Below are 18812 nucleotides of genomic sequence, written 5' to 3'. Positions count from 1 at the left end.
ACTTTAGGCAAGCCACTAAAATTCAGCAAAGATCCACTTCCAGAAAAAACATCCTGTAGTATTGTCCCCTAAGCCATTTACAGAAATCGTAGTAAGGAACGAACACACTAGATTGTTACATGCAATATATCAACAAACAGTAGCGTCATTGTAACATTGATCCATAACTTGCCAATCCTCGGTAAAAAAATAAAAAATATCATACGGAAATATATAAAATGTTTTAGGGCAAAGCCATGATCTTTAGAATGCGTAATTCTATGGATTAGCTATCTGCGGTTGAAGTAACGCCGACCAGGCCGTTTTCTACCTGATTACACAGGTCCATTTCCAACACATGAGAGGACCCGTAATAAGACTATAGTGAAGTCATATTTATGCATTTTTGTTTATAACTCGCAGAGGATTGTACAGAATAGTTTCAGACAACGGCACAAATTTTAAAGATGTGCAAAATGAGCTTTACGAATTAAGCATGCTTTTGAAAGCAGCACAATGTATCAGATACATTAGAAAGATATAATATAGAATGGTGCCTGAATCCTTCATACGCGCTATATTTTAGTGGATTATGGCAGAGTGGGGTAAAGCTCACCAAATATTATCTGCGACGTGTCATTGGTAAGCAGAAAATGATGTTCGAAAAGTTATACACTTTGCTAGTATAAATAAAGTCTTGCTTAAACTCCTGACCTATCACTGCTTTGTCATCCAATCCAGATGACCTGAATCTTTTGACTCCAAGTCATTTCCTGATCGACGATGCATTCATCGCGATACCAGATCAAAGTTAACCGCCTCGGCCGATATCAACTAATTCAGCAGATATTTCAGCACTTTTGACAGCGCTGGAGTATATAAGAAATATTTACAACAGTTGCAGCAAAAAAATAAATGGCACAAGTCGATGTGCACTATAAGAGAAAACGACTTAGTGATAATACAAGAAGAAAACTTTCCACCTCTACAATAGTGTATGGGTAGAGTTATACAGCTTCACCACAGATGGTATTCCGCGCGTGGCCACTGTAAAAATTACCAATGGCATCATCAAACGGTCAACAACGAAGCTATGTATTCTGCCAATAATAAATAAACACGACAACGGATCCTCATCGGATCCAAGCAACAATCAAGAAGAAGTGAACTAAGATGCTTCATCTTATCAGGATGACAGGGAGGCGTAGGCGTTTGCACGCCGTATGATGGATTACTGTGGAAGCTAGAGCAAAGGTCCTGATCCTCGCGCACTGCGACGCGACATCGCGAGGGCTATCCTTCGAAACCGTCCTTGCAATGATTGATTCTTCTAACCCCTCTTTGTGTGCATTTTCACGAAATGCAAGGATTGGAGGAAAAACCAAGACTCGCGGTTTGGGCAGTCGAGTTAGAGTAGATATAGAAGACAGACAGGTAGATTTCAGCGATGATACAGTTTATCAAAACATAGTTAGAATCACACAATTAACAAAAGAGTTAAAGTATCATTCATTCAGAACTCATTAAATAAACGATTATATAGTTCCTACGGTAGTAAGTATAGTTCGAACAATAATACCAGTTTAGGCATTTGTGCAATATTCAAAGTCGTTCACGCTTGCGGCTTTAACATATGTAATACTTCTCTAAACATGAAATTTTAAAACAATAATCTAATATTTAACTAAAATAAACTAAAAACAATGAGAGTTGACATCTATATGTAATATTGAATATATTTTCACATAAAATTAATGATATTTTAATAAAAATCAGTGATACACAATGATAAAAATCTTATATAAATAATAAAATATATAAAAATATAAAAATTTATATTTTTCATAAAAATGTATTTTCTTTAATAAAATAGTTTTAAAATAATTTAATTTAATAAATTTGTGATGTGATTTACATAAAACACTTTATAATATTATAGCATACAATTTTTATAATTCTTTAATATGGGAAATATAAAAAATATATTAAATCTTCCTATGTATTAATTTCTTCTACCATTTTATTCTCTTTTTAAAACAAGTGATATTTTAAATAAATTATATTCTTTTTCTGTTTAAATTGTAACATATATACATTTAATAAAATATGACTCTACGTATATTTATTATATATTTTTACTATTTTCTGGATATTTTGTTATATATATTATTATATATATTCATTAATAATATTAGTATTGTAAAGTGATATTAGTAATTTATTAACAACTATATTTTCTGAATCAATAATGAATATTTCTAATTTCTATGTATAATTCGCAACAAAATGATTTCTGAATTGATTAATTTTTAATTTAAGATTCGAATATTTTTTTAAAACAAATATAAAATTGCATTAATTTTTATAAAAAATATACAATTTCATTGAAAAAAATTAAAATAACTTTAATTTAAAAATTTTTAATAAAAATTAAAATAACTTTAATTTTTTAATAAAAAAACTATTTTCGATTTCGACTATTACAATTTGTATTAATTGAATACAAACTAACTATTCGAAAAATTTTGTTATTAATTTAGTGAAAATGTTTGAAAAATTATATAATTTGCAATCATATAATATATGGAGCCTATTGAAAATTCGAAATCTAAAATATGAACATCTTTATAATTATTTTTTATCGTATAATTAATTAAAATTTTTAAAATTATAATAAATTAAATTTAATTCAATAGTATTTATAAAATTAGTAAATAATTTTAATTTTTTCCATGATTTTTTTATACGTTGTTTTATATTGTATATAGTTTTTATATTTATTTTGTATAATTATTATTTGTATAATATTTTGTATAATTGTATATTGTATACTAATTTTTTATATTTTTTATGTAGTTTTAGCTATATTAAATTGTATTAATACATTGACATTAAAATTTATTTCATAAATTATACAATATTTATTTCATAAAGATATTGATTAACAAAAAATTCAAATTTTTTATATTTTTCAAATAACTATTTTCAAATATTTTGCATGAATTGATTAATCAAATTTACTCAAAGATATATAATTCAGGAAAAATTTTCTTTCCTCTGATATTTCAAATATATATTTTTACAATTTATTTTTTTACAAATTATTTTTACACTTTAGGATCTATTTTCATCTTTTCAACGTATATGATAACTAATAAAAAAAAAATACTTGTTTATTTTTTTAAAAATAATATCTCATCACATAAATTTCATCAAAATAAGCATCTACGAGTTAAATTCTTTCTTATAGTTGTGTAAAAAGGCATAAAAAACAAAAAAATTATATTTATTTTATTTTTATTCTTTTTTTCTTTACAAATAATAATATTGACGTAAATTAAGATCGTATAATGTTAAGTAGTTATTTTTTTAATTATTTTAAAATTGTAAAATATTATATTTTAAAAAGATCAGATGTATGGTGGATGCTTTTCATCCGTATAGTAGATAGTTCCAGCATTTAATAAAATAACGAACGAAAAATTAGAGAAATTGAAAAACAAAATATGAGTATTCCAAAGCGGATCATTTTCATCAAACGGAGTGTTTAGTATTCTTTGTATCACGTACTTACATGACGGAAACGTTATACTTACGACTGTGACTAAAACCATATGGAATTATGCAACAGTGAAAGCACAATAGTTTTAAAAAGAGGAAAAATTATTGTCCGAATTCTTCCAGTTTTCTCTAAATTTTTATATTTTAAACAATAATTAATATATTTAATGTTTTTTTCTATTTTATCTTTTATAATATAAAATATACTGTGCTATTGTATTTTAATTTATTTAATGTCAAGGATATTAACGTATTATTTGCATCAATTATTTAAAATTTTATGAATATCGAATAGAGAATAAAAAAATGAATATATATAATCGTAATAAATATTGTTTTGTGAAAGATATATTTATTAATATCATTAATATTTAAGATCATATATTGTTACAAAGAATTACTATATATATATATGTATGTTATATAAAAGAATTTTAATATTTTTCGTTAAAAAATATATATCGAAATAATAAAATAATATATGAATTATTAATTTTTAACAAATTTCTACATTTGTTTTCAAATATAGAAATATACGTATGCGTATGTATTTAATATTTAAAAGAACGGAATCAATAATAAAATTCGAAATTTGCTCAAATATATAAAAATGTTCAATCTGCAGCTGTTAGAAAATAAAATGAGAGCGAAACTTTTGCTGTCGGAAACATATCACGTACATACCTTCCAAGCTGTTTGCAATGCATCGAGAGCTGTGAAGAGCATCGACTCACATACACTCACGAATGACAACCCAGTACTACCTATAAATACGTTTGTCACTTTAAATCGAAGTTAGTTTCTTCTTGACTTTCATTCACTCATAGGATTATACAAAATACAAAACATGGCTATTAAGGTGAGAGAAAAACATAATAGTTGATTAATTTTGTTAATTAGATTTCACTAAATTTTTTGTTTTTTACTATTTAAAAACACTAATTGTTTTTAAATACACTATATAAAAAATAAATGAATATAATAATACTTTTAATTTTTTTATTATTTTTTATATATATATTTTTAAAATTTGGAAATTATTTAAAAGAATATCGATTAATTCAAAATAATTAAAATTTTATAAAAAATTTATATAGAGAGATGTTTTTTTATCAATGTTTAAAAAATTCATTATTAATTATTATTATTTATCTAATCTAGAAATAGATTAGATAAATATGATGATTTCTGTTTTCTTTTTTTTCCTACTTAAAGAATTATAAAATTTCTTAAAAAATGAAATTATTGATGCAAATATGCTTATCATTATTTTTTTTAATTTATTATTTATTAAATTAAAGAAATTTCAAGAAAATAACAAAATTTTTTAAATAAAAATAATAACAAATATATTATATATTGCATAGAGATTATATGTTTTCAATTAAAGTATATATTATAATTTTTTCTATATTATATATCGTTCTATATTTTCTTGAGAAAAAATTCTCTAATTTCTTTGCTAAAAATTATTGAATATTATCAATACGATTGTTAATTTGAACGTCAATTTGAAACATATATTTTTCTAAAAATTTTAAATATTCTAATATGATTATAATTATTGTTATTAATATTTATTTAAAATTATATTTAATATACTACATTATATATATATATATATGTACTAATATATATACTATTGTATATATATAAAAATAATATTAAAAATTCATACATATATATATATATATATATATATATATATATATGATACAAATCTTCATACAAAGTTTCATAAAATTAATTTACTCGAAAATAATATTTAATATATCTATAAAATTAGTATTATAATATATAATATATAATATAATATATATATACATATATAATAAATAAAATTATGATTTATTTTATAAATATATTTAAGTATTATACATATATATAATATTTATATATATATATATATGTATATGTATATATGTAATATTTTGTAAATTATATATATAATTTATAAGAAAAATATTTTTATTAAAAATATCATATAAAAGATATTATTAATTACACAGTAGAATGTTAAATTTTCAAATGTCAAATACATAATTGTCATTTTTAAATTTTATATTTTTAACATTTCTCTATTATTTTTCAGCGAATAATTATTGTGTTGGCGATTGGTGTGATTGCAATATGCAAAGGATCTGCAGTTCCTCTACCAGCCGTGCCAGTGGCCAAACTCGCATCCGTGAATCCAGAATTTAATTATGATCCTCATCCACAGTACACTTATGCTTACGATGTTCAAGATAGTTTAACAGGTGACTCGAAATCCCAGCAAGAAACCAGAAATGGCGATATAGTGAGCGGTAGTTATAGTTTTATTGAAGCTGATGGTACTAGAAGGATTGTCGAATATACAGCGGATCCTGTGAATGGATTCAATGCGGTTGTTCATAGGGAACCGTTGGCTATTATTAAACCTTCCGTAAAGATTGCTCCAGTAGCTTTTCATCCTTAGAGATTTTTAGCAATTGTTATTGATTGTTTATTGTTTATAAACAATATTATATAAAATTTATAATTGTTCGCTGTTTCAGGAGCAAAAGAAGAATTATTTTAACAATATAGGAAATTTGTTAATATCATAAAACAGAGTTTTAGCTTTCATTGATTTTTGCATTTTATTTTCATATTGCACGGCATAAAATATTTGATTGTATTTGTAATAATACAATAATGTTCTACAAAAAAGATTAGAAAAGATTTATAAATTATTTTTTTAAAGTCATTTAAGTTATGTATTGCTCGATGTTTAATAGAATATCATTTGCTTGAAAAAAGAAATTTATCTTTTTACACTATTTGTTATGTAACTAGTCATATCATACTGTACATACTGCAATTATTTTTTAATGATGCGTTTATAATAAAGTTTTTTTATTAGATATTTGTAATTATTATTATTCCCTTCATTTCAGTTATACTTATACATTTTTTAGATTTTTTTATATGTTTTAGACTTTATTTAATAATATATAATATATAAAGAAATATTTTTAAATATCATAACAGATATATTTTAATATATTAATAATCATTATGTCAGAAAACTAAACGATGATCAAATTTCGACTTAAAAATTATTCGAAAAGTTTGAACTAGTTTTATAGAAAGAAATCATATAATACCGTACGTGGATTTATTTTAAAGCATAAAAATCCTATTTTTATTTTTTTAAAAAAGTCATTTTTTGTTGTGAAATAGAATGAAAAATTAAAGTTGTTTTTTTCTTTTAAAATTTTACAAATTCAAACATTTCTAGACTTTAAAGAATTTTTTCAATATTTGTTTTAAGCTCATTCAAAGTTTCTTTTTTATAATGAGTTCCAAAAAGTTGATCTACGATTTTTTTTTATTTTATTGATGTTTTTTCATTTGTTTTATCATATTTTATTATATGTAAATATGTGATGATAATATTCAAGCACTTCTACTACTGCATATTATAATATGAAAGTCGGCGATTATCATTGAATTATCATTGAGTATGATTGCTACGCGTTTTTAGAAAACTATTTCGTTTCTATATTGAAAATAAATATAATGTTATAGTTATTGTTATTTCTTTTTCTTAGCAGAAGAATTGCTCTTCTAATCACATGATGATTAGATTTTTTTTTTAAAACTTTTAATTATTGAAATAAATAAAAATAAATTGAAAAATAAGATAGATACTTTCAATTAATTTTGATTATGATTTAAATATTTAGATGTTGATAATTTAATTATTATTTATATCATTTTGTTAAAGAAAATTCATCATAGAATCATTTCGTATAAAAAAAGTGAATAACTATTCCTATAAAAATATGGAACACTTCCAAATCTTAATTCCGTCATTTTAATTTTTTCAAAAATTATGGATTCTGGAAAAGAGAAAATTTGCAGATTCATATTCAGATTAATATTCATATATTAAAATTTATAAAAAGAAATGTATTAAAGATTACAAAACTACGTACATATTGACCAATATTATTTTCTTAATTATTATATTTGATATAACTATGTATTACGTTATTATATTAAATTACTATAGTTAAAAAAACGATTGTATTTCAGAATGTGATATAATTTTATAATATTTGTTATAAATAAATGAAAAAAACTAAAAATCTCCATTGAAAGTTGAAACAAGAGATAAAAAAAAATAATTTGTTTTCATTTCTTAATGATGATTTATAAATAATTATTATATATGATATAATATATGATATTATGTATATATGAAATTTTTATTACTATAATAATTTTTATTTATTATTGGAAAATATTAAACATTGATTATAACTATAAAAGAATATGTAATTCGACACTAAAAATTCTATTTTTTAAGATATTGATTAAAAATCAATATAAAAAAATTACATATAATCATTTAAATTTATTATTCAAAATATATTTTATGTAAATTTTTAATATTTTTTAATAAAATTTTATAAAAAATTATAATTATTTGATATTGTAATTACAATAAAAAAATTTTAAATATTAAAATAATTTGTATTTTAACATATTTTTTTTATAATTGTGATTAGATTTAAATATATAATTTTTTAATGTTATATATTTTTTAAAAATTAATATTTTTTTATTGATTGATATTTTAATTTATTTCCATTTTAGAATTGAAATATTTATTTACAAATATCTTTCAACATACAATGGAGATATATTTTTAATGATTTATTATTTGTAGAATTATCATCATTCATCATTTTAACATATTTATTGTTAATATATTCTAAAAAAAAATAATTCAAAATATGAATTCAAAAAAAATTTTAAAATATGTTTTAAGAATTTATTATAAATATATGTTAATATTAATTCAATACAATGCTTATTTATTACATTTGATATCATTGAAAAAGTTTTTTAATTTTTATAAAATTTATTATAAAATTATATTAAATTAAAATTAAATTAAATTTTTTTATATTTTTTTGAATTATAATGATTTATAAATATTTATTTTAATTTATTTATTTTAAAATAAAATAATTCACATAATATTTTTATAAAAAATTTATTTTTAAATTTTTATAAAATATAAATATTAAAAATGTAAAATTATTTTCTCATTTTGTAAATTATATGTACATAAAATACATACAAAAAATAATTTATTAGAATATTACATTTATTACTACATTTATTAGAATACAGATTTTGCTATCTTGTATTTCAATCTCTTATTCTAATTTACATTTTTTTCTATATATAGCAAAAAATACATATTAAAAATATATTTTAAACGTGTAATTGAAATTTGTTATATATATATATATATATATATATATGTAGTATATAATAAATGCAGATCTAACAATAAAATATAAATTGACTATAAAAAAAAATAGTCATTTCCATAATTCTTTTCCAATTTATCGTGAATGAAAATTCGACAAATTATAGATTACTCATTGTTTTACACAAATAGTTTTTTTATACAAATTTAAATAAAACTTTTTCAAAAATTAGAAATTCATTGTTTTTCATTATTATTCATTTTTAACTATTTTAAAATATTATATATATTACATACTAAGAATAAATATACGAACAATATAAGATATTTTTCTATATATTCTATATATTTACTTTTATTTTATATTAACATGTGTATATATATATATAAAACACGCATTACATAATGTTACATTTTAATAATATACATGATATTATGCATTAATGTTTATTTTTCTAATGTTTATTTTTTTATATAATTTAATTTTCAATTTTAAAAAAAGTTATTGCGTGTATTTATGTTCTTTTTTAATGCAAAAAATTTTAAATATTAGAATAATAATTAATAATAATTAATGAAATTAATAATTAATAAATTATGATATAAATAATCTTGTTAATCAAAAAACTATGAATATTGAATAAGAAAAAAAAATACAATAAATACATAAAAATCACTATCTGTCGTAATTTCATCGAATAACCTCGAATGACTTTCTTCAACGTATCAATATATAAATGATACTCACGTTCACACTTCATTTTCACTTAAAATGTAGCAATCATCAAATTTTAAAAATTCAATTGACAATATTTAAAGAAAATTAGTATAATATATTATTAGTGCATTACTAACACAATAATTACAATATATTTTAATTTTTAATTTTGTATTATTTTCATTTATAAATGATTTTATTAGTAATTTGAAAGATTTGAATTTTATAAATCGTTAATAATTAAAATATATAAAGGATATATATATTGATGTGTTTATGAAACTTTTTTGAAAGTTATTTGAAAGGCAAAATAAATATAAAAATTGATATATAAAAATGTTAATTAAGACTTAATTATTAAATAAATTTATAAACTTTATATTAAACGAAGTAAGATAGAGTGAAACTGTCATTACATCATCTTTATGCTCTAATCTCATTTTGTTCCATCTAAGATTAAGATTATATTGCTTAAAATTTATATATAAACTATAAATAAATCTTAACCTTTTTGTATACTAATTTTTTTTTTTCTCTAAATTGTACCTCTTTAATATATTTTATAATAAAAAAATTTTTAAATATTAATACTTCATTTATACATGAATGCTTTTTCAATAAATATTCAATATTAATTTTACAAAATATAATTTTGTTTATTATTTGAAAAGCAATGTTTAAAACCATTTTATTATTATATTAGAAATTTAATTATTACATAAAGGATTAAATTAATTTTTCTATGTTAACAAAAAAATTTGAATTGTTAAAATTATTGAATTTTTAAAAATAAAAGTATGTGAATAAATATGAAAATATTAAAAAAAGAAAGATTATATGCGCATCACTAGTCTGCATTTTTTAAATATAGAAATATTATATATTCTATATATATATATAGATGTTATATTACATGGAAAAATATAAGACAACATTTTTGAATGTTAGTTTTGTATACATATTCAAATGCTAGAATTTCAAATACATTTTAATAAACAAATGAAAATAATCAAATAAAAATCTTTTTTTTTATATAATTGTATTATACTAAAAAAAAAAGTTAAAGACATCTAATTAAATTGAAAATAATTAACTTAAATATAAATATATTATGTTAAATATAGTGATATAAAGATAAAATTATATTATTATTTTTACGTATGATATATCTAAAATTAATATAAATATATTTTTTATTAATAATTATATAATGTTATAATGTTTTCCTATTTTCTTAATATTTTTAACACTATTTAGAATTCATTTTATATAGATTATTAAAGAAATATTTTTATTTATATAAAAAAAAATTTATTTACTAATTAAAATTTAGATTCATTTAAGTACACAAATGTTACATATTTTTTTATTATCTTGTTTTATAAAAATAAAAAAGTTTAATAAAGAAATAGTTTAATAAAAATAAAAATAGTTAATAATTTAGTTAATAAAAATAAATATTATGATATTGTTATTGAATTAAATTTTATATATTTCTTTGTTATATGAATTTTTTTATCATTTTAGAGTAAGTAAAAATATATGTATAAATAAAAATATATGATATTTTTAAAAAATAATTATTTAATTTGGGAAAAAACAAAATTTCAAAAATTTCTAAAAAATTTAAAAGCATTTATATGTATATTTATTTTCTATATATATAGAGAACATAAAGGACGATTCTATTTCATAGCTCACTTTGTCTTTGTTTCATTTTATTTAATATAAGCTTGAATTGTTTGTTATTTAATAAACAAGTATAAGTAAATGTATATTTATATTATACCAATTTTTGTATTTGTTTTAATCTATAATTATTCTTTCAAAGATATTTCATAAATATATTAACATTTTGTAAGTAAATATATACATATCTTGTACAATTTCTATATCATACTTATTCAAGAAAATATTCGATATTTTATCTCAATATATTATATTTATTTATTTATTTATTTATTTCAATATTAGTATATAAAAAAACTATGTAATTAAATACATTTGAATTATTATTAATATTATTTTATTTTAACTTTTAATTTTTTTTATTTTCTATTAATTATTAGATATTTTAGATATTTCTATTAATTATTAGATATAATTCCAAAATATTATAATAGATTTCGAAATTTATTAACTGAAATTTTATTACATTATTAAAATATAATTTTAAAAGATGATAATTATACTGTATATATATGCTTATTGTATATATTTCGTTTATAAAATATTAAATTGTTTTATAAGCAATTGTTGTTAAAGTTTCATTAATAAATATAATATAATTTAACCGAAAAATTTTATAAAATTTTATAAAAAAATGTTAAATTTTTCTGAAAATTATTGGTAGTCATTACTACAGAAAAAAAAAATTGTAATTGTATTATTTAAATCCTATATTTTATAAATCATTAATAGTTTACTATTGTTATTCAAAAATAGAATATTTATTAAAACAGAAATATATTTTTTTATAATTTTTTTAAATGCACAAAATATAAAATCACTTGATTTATTTTTAAAATAAAGGATTAAAAAACTATTAAGTAATTAAAAGTAATAATTTAATTTTTTATAAAAATTTAAGTGATACAGAAAAAAAATTATGTTATGTTTGCGTGAAGAAACGAAAAATTTTAATGAAAAAATAGTTAATTAAACGTGCTATAATATTAATTTAATTAATTTGCTAATTTCAATAATATACATATAATTTAAGAATAAATTACTTGATATCCTTTTCATATTATAACAACAACAACAACAACAACAACAACAACAATAATAACAATAACAACAACAACAACAACAACAACAATAATAATAATAATAATTTTGTTTACCAATTTATTATTAATGAATTTGTTTGATAATTGTTCTAATATAGTTGTATTATAAAAATTTTTAAAACATTTATTCAAATACAGTATCTCCGTATTAAGAAACCCTTTTGGCTTGCTAGCCTTAGTTCAATATGTCGCAGTCGCGACATAAATGCTAATCGATAACAATCGCGCAATATTGTAAACTTTTGGAAGTACGCACCTTTCATCACAAGGGAGGGTTAGAGTAGAGTTCACAGTTTGCGTTCGCAGTTTCGTTGTATGACCTCGAGGCTTCGTATCTTCGACATATTGGCATACAGGTCGCGTGTATTCACTGCGACAATATGAAGAAACATAAGCGTGCATACTCATCGGTTCGTGGTTGTATGTATGTACATATATCGTAACATTTATGAGGAGGTCATCGAATGGCAAAAGAAAGAGAGTAATAGGTAGGCTAAATAAAAGAAGGAGAGATTAAGTGGGGACGCTGTATGCGTGTGTAAGACAGGTGTTTCGACGTGAGTTTGGGTGCAAGGAATAGCTCGATTATTGTTGGCGGATGACACAAAAACAACGACAGTCATCAGGCGTATAAAAGTACGACGAATTTTACCCCAAGGCATCAGTCTTCTGGCGATCTTCTTGCAAACAAACATGGCTGGAAAGGTAAGAAGTCCTTTACTAGAAATCGATAAACATCGACCTAACATAAAGATTATTTTAATTAGTTTTATCAGTTAAGTTATTATATTATATATTATATAATCTATTATTTTTCTTTCTTTTCTTATAATATATTCTTATAATAATTTGTTTATATTTAAAATATATTGTATTTTTCCTTTCTCTTTGCTGCAATATCTGTTATTAATTTTTATTTTTATTATTGTTCTTTGATTGTTTTCAGGACAATTATAATTATCAAAATCGAAAATTTCAATATATTTTTTTGAAATATTCAAAAATTTTATAAATATTATAGTTTCATCTACTATATATTATCGAACTATATATTATTATCTAATATATATCTATTAGATTATTAAATATTAATTAGTTTATTGATCAACAACAACAAATTATGCATCAAGTTAGTATGTGTCACTAGATATCAATGTATTATTTATTAATTGACTTTTGATAAAATTACATAATAATAATATAATTCTTTTATCATAAAAAATTTTTCATACTATTATTATCGATATTACATACAGATACATAGAGATTCGGACAAAAAGAAACGAAAAAATTTTTAGAATAATTAAAATTGATTTTAAATATAAAAGAAATATATAGAAAATACATATATCATTTCAAAAATTTTACAGAATTTCGTTTTTTGTCGAATTAAATAATTATTTTCTGAAATTTTTTTTTCTATATATCTACAGCTCATCATATTCTTAAGCGTGGCAGTCTTTTCAAAGGGGGCGGTGGTACCGGCGATACCGGCAGTGCCAGCACCTGTAATAGCAGCAAAACTCGAGGAATTAGATGCGGCACCTCAATACAGTTTCGCGTATGATGTCCAAGATGCCGTAACCGGGGACTCTAAAGCTCAATATGAAACTAGAAATGGTGACTTAGTACAGGGTAGTTACAGCTTGATTGAGGCAGACGGTACTCGACGGATAGTCGAGTATACAGCGGATCCGATAAATGGCTTTAACGCAGTGGTAAGCCGAGAACCAGCAACCGCTGTAGCAGCCATTGCCGCCCCATTGGTACCATATGCACCAGCCATCGCGCCTGCCGCGGCAGCTGCACCTGTTCTGCCTGCAGCACCTGCACCAGCGCCAGCCATTCCAGCCAGCGGTCCGGATTCCGACGTTGAAGTAGTTGAAGCTAGATCCGGTCCTCTGATTACATCCAATGGTCCAACCGCTCGTGACGAGCAGCTTCGACAACAACAAGAGCAACAATTGCAACAATTGAAGGAGCTTGAAAGGCAACAACAAGAACAGCAACAGAAACAATTGCAACAATTGCAACAGCTTCAACAACAATCCAGATTGAGATTTCAACAGCAAATTCAGCAACAGCAGAGGATACAACAAGAACAGGGACAACAACAACAGGAACACCAAAGACAACAACCATTGCAACGACAACAATCACAACAGCAAAAACAGGCTGTTATACCAGTGAAAGCTCTTGCCACTCCGGTACAATTGCCAGCAAAAGCTCCACAAGCAGCGAGATTAGTCAATTTGCCAACAACCAAAACTGTTACCACTTTCGCCTCTTATCCTAATGCCTATGCGTACACAGCTGCTTACTCATCACCCTTAGCTTACGCAGCTCCTATTGGAGGTCTCACTTATGCACCCGCTACCGCCCTTTTGTAAAATTTTTAAGAAATTTTTGTTAAAATTGTTTTGTTATTAAATCATGCCCGCTTAATTGATCAAGTTGTAATAAATATATCTTTATAATGAATTATATCTAATATTATTATGAATCAACTCCCTAAAATTCTTATTCGTTATGCAATTATTCGACATTTGAAACATTTTTATATTTATATAAATTATATTATATTAACTAAATTAGTTACGATATGTGTATGAAATATATAATTTTATAAAAATTTAAAATTAAATATTTTCTTCTTAATTTATAATATTTTGGAGGAATTGTGACTCAAACTACTAAATTTTTTCAATTCATTGCATGAATTTATTGAACGAAAAATTTTTTAAAATAAAATTTTTGAGACAAACATGTACGATAATATAGATCTATTTTGTTGAAAGCTACTAAAGAACAAGTTTTTTATATTTTGCAAGTATGAAATTCCAAGAGGAATATAAATTTATGATGCATTAAGCAATCCAATTTCCAAAAGAATATATTTTCGATTATTGAAAAATTTGCAGCTTTTCTGATTAACAAAACAAAAAAATCAAAATAATCATTTACATATAATGTTTCATGAAATTTGCAAAATATTCAATCATCACAAATTCTTATGAACCATCTTTCATGTAAAACTACATCATGTAATATTAACACCACAGATATTTTCGCAAAATGATAATATTCTCCCATACATGTGAATACATTTTTATTCCAGTCCAGCATGATGTCTCGTATCGCAATCGTTGTACTGTGAGCAAATGAAAAGATTTATTATTCAGCAGGGTCTGGTTTTCTTTCTTATGTGGAGAAGCCCGTGACGGGGCCAGTGTCCCCATAATCTCTGTAGCCCCGGCACAATCGATTACGTCGCTACGATCTACGTGACCGTGTGTAGGCGTAATAAGTAAAAGCGTCGCGAATAACGTCGATCAATGTCACAGACATATGCGGATCGATCACTCGTCACGTTCATCCGCGCGAACTTCAATTCATCGCGCTCGTTCATTGTTACGCAAGTCGATGTTGCGATGCTATGAGGTCCTCTGATATTTACGCAAGAAACACATAGATATATGCGTATATATACGTATAACACGATTTGACCTTCAATGACATACACGTAACGGACTAGACATGTTGCATATACTTTATTGGATTGCATTTTTATGGAATGTAGTCTAGACGGTTTATTTATGAAAGACATCAATTGTAACGTTGGATTGCATTTTTATGGAATGTAATATAAATGATTTATTTTTTGAAAAATATATTTGTTAAATTTTGAAATTACAACATAAGTAAATATATTTAGGTTGGACATTATTCATTTTGAAAGAATAACGAAAGTTTAATATAATAACTAATATAATAAACACTTTAAGATTATGTAACAAGTAATTAAATATGTTTGTCAAATATTGATTATCATTGTTATTTATTTTAAGTTTTTCGAATTAATTTATATTGTATTATGTAAATAATAAATATATATTTCTATGTCTTATCTGTGTATTATGTGTATTTTTAATATATTTAATATATGATTAAATTTATTTAAAAGTTTGTGAAAATTTGAAAATTTGATATATTTTTAATATAATTTTATATCACGAAATGTAACGTATAATAAATTAATTGATTAGATATTAAATATTAGATAAACGAATAGTAAATAAATAGATAAGTATAGAAATTATTTTATAATACAATATTTTTCTAACATAATTTTACTTTAACATAGACAAAAAGTAATGCAAATCTTGATATAATTCTTTCATTAAAAATTTATTTTAACACTGTTAAAAAAAGCAATAAAAGAAAAAAATTATTAATATAATCTTTAATAATTATATGAATGAATTTAATATAAATTATATAATATAAATTAAATAATAATAGTATAAATTATATAATATAATTTTAAAAAATACATGTATATTTATTTTTTTAATGAAGAAAATGAAATAATAGTTTTATTAATTTAAAATCTATTTTTGTTTCTTGTGAATATAATTATAATAAATATATATAATTATATTTCTATTTAATATAAATCAATATTAATTTTATTAAAGATACTTGAATATTTTTTATAACAAAATATAATAATAACAAAATTGAAATTTCTCTATTTATTTATCTAATAGAGGAATTTCAATTTTTGATAATCCTTTTATATAAGTTTTATATAATAATTTCATAAAAAATAAAGAAATTTTTTAAAAACATTATGATTATAATTATAGTTATACAAAAATTTTCTAATTATATAATATAACTTATATCATGGATAAGTAGAATACGAGAGTATAATGTAGTACTTCTGTAAGTAGTATCATCATGTATTTGTCGGACGCATACTACATATAGTTATCTTAAATCAACGTAAGTATAATATATAAATATTTAAAATTAAATTAATAAATTTTTAAAATTATTCATTAATGTAAATAAATTATGATAAGATTATTAAATTATAAAAATCGATAATATTATGATAATATTATTAAAAAATTTCTTCCAATAATTAAAAAATGTTAATTATATAAAATAATAAAAATTTTGAACTGTAATGTTCAAAATCTTAAAAATATTTTGCAGAATTTATTGTCTCACAATAATTATAAAAATTACATCTAATTATATTTAATTATAATTATATCTAATGATATAATTAAAGAAATATTTATTTATTTAAAAAATATAATTTAAATTATTTATATAAAATCTTTTTTTGTTGATTTATATTATATTAAAATATGATACTAAATTTTGATATTAATTTAAAAATAAAATGTATTTTATTTTTTAATAATTTAGAAAATATTTGTATTTTTATACAAATAATATAATATTAATATTTTTTTTTGGAAGATCGATTCTAAAAAATAAACAAAAAATTTATGTAAAATATTAAAAGATATACAAAGATATTAATTATATATTAAAAGCTTATATATTAAATTACCACATAATTAAAATTAGATATGTTAGCTGAAGCGTAAAAGAGCTAAAATGAGACAAATTTTATTTCACACTTCGCTCTATCTTCACTTTACATCATCATATAGTGCAGATTTATTTAAACTTGCTTCTAACTTAATAAATAAATCTAAATTTATATTTTTATATTTGTTTAGTCTTTAGAATTGAATCCTAATATACTTAGTTTTAAATTTTAACAATCTTTTTAACAATCTCTGTTTTACAAACAGTTTTTTTAGAAAATTTATATAATGTGAAAAATTTGTTATATTTTATCATAAAAAAACAATAGAACTTTTTTGTTTATATAATAATAATTAATATATATTATATAATAATTATAAATAGAAAAAATTAAATATTTGATAATCTAATGCATCAGCAACTATTATTATTATATCCAATTATAATTATATTGATTTATTTTTTTCTAGAACACTTGTAGCAATATAATATTATTAATAAATATCTATAATATAAAATTTTAAAATCAAATTTAATTTCATTTATATGCATATGCATATTTATGTTTATAATGTGTAGATAAAAATTATTACATAAATATACATTTTCTTGAATTTCTAGACAAAAAATTTTTTAAAAATAATAAAACATTTATTAAATCAAGATAAAGAATACAAATTTTTAAATAACAATGAAATTTTACAATTTGAAAATTTTACAATTTTTAATTTTACAATTAAAAATGAATTTTTAATTACAATTTTAATTATTTGTAAAAAATAAGGATTATGATATGGTCGTAATGTACAGATAATTAACACATATACACTTCAAATCATATGAAAGTCTTCATATAATATTATGTAATAACATATATAACATGTTTTCACTTTAAAATTGTATCACATTTCTGAAATATAAATTATGATTGTGATCTCATATTGATCTCGACTTGTTTTTAATAATAATGTAACATTCTGTAACAGCATGAAATGAAAGATAAGCAAATTCGGTAGATTCAAGAAAGAAAGTATTTTTTATACGCAGGTTTATAGTAACTATAATATAAGACTTTTACTGTGAAATAACGAATTCATATATTAAAATATTTTATTTTTATCTCTAATTTTTTTTTTCATCATAAATTAGTTTATAATTT

At 21.2% G+C, this 18812-nt stretch overlaps 2 protein-coding genes across 2 annotated transcripts; both read left to right on the top strand.

Annotated features, from left to right (window-relative positions):
• The first annotated feature begins 1378 nt into the window (after positions 1-1378).
• Positions 1379-6425, top strand: CPR4 (cuticular protein 4). Its single transcript, XM_003698069.4, has 3 exons — positions 1379-1413; positions 4166-4399; positions 5633-6425. Exons 2-3 carry the CDS (start codon positions 4388-4390, stop codon positions 5996-5998), a joined length of 378 nt encoding a protein of 125 aa, XP_003698117.1. The 5' UTR covers positions 1379-1413; positions 4166-4387; the 3' UTR covers positions 5999-6425.
• A 6536-nt stretch (positions 6426-12961) lies between these two features.
• CPR3 (cuticular protein 3) lies at positions 12962-14782 on the top strand. The gene is made up of 2 exons (XM_003698068.4): positions 12962-13006; positions 13735-14782. The coding sequence occupies exons 1-2, from the start codon at positions 12995-12997 to the stop codon at positions 14689-14691; spliced, it is 969 nt and encodes a 322-aa protein (XP_003698116.2). The 5' UTR covers positions 12962-12994; the 3' UTR covers positions 14692-14782.
• Positions 14783-18812: the final 4030 nt, after the last annotated feature.

The sequence above is a fragment of the Apis florea genome, unplaced genomic scaffold (assembly GCF_048593485.1).
Source record: "Apis florea isolate Af1SG1 unplaced genomic scaffold, ASM4859348v1 contig_3391_pilon, whole genome shotgun sequence".
In the NCBI taxonomy this organism is placed as follows: domain Eukaryota; kingdom Metazoa; phylum Arthropoda; class Insecta; order Hymenoptera; family Apidae; genus Apis; species Apis florea.
This window is presented reverse-complemented; position numbering and strand designations above follow the sequence as displayed.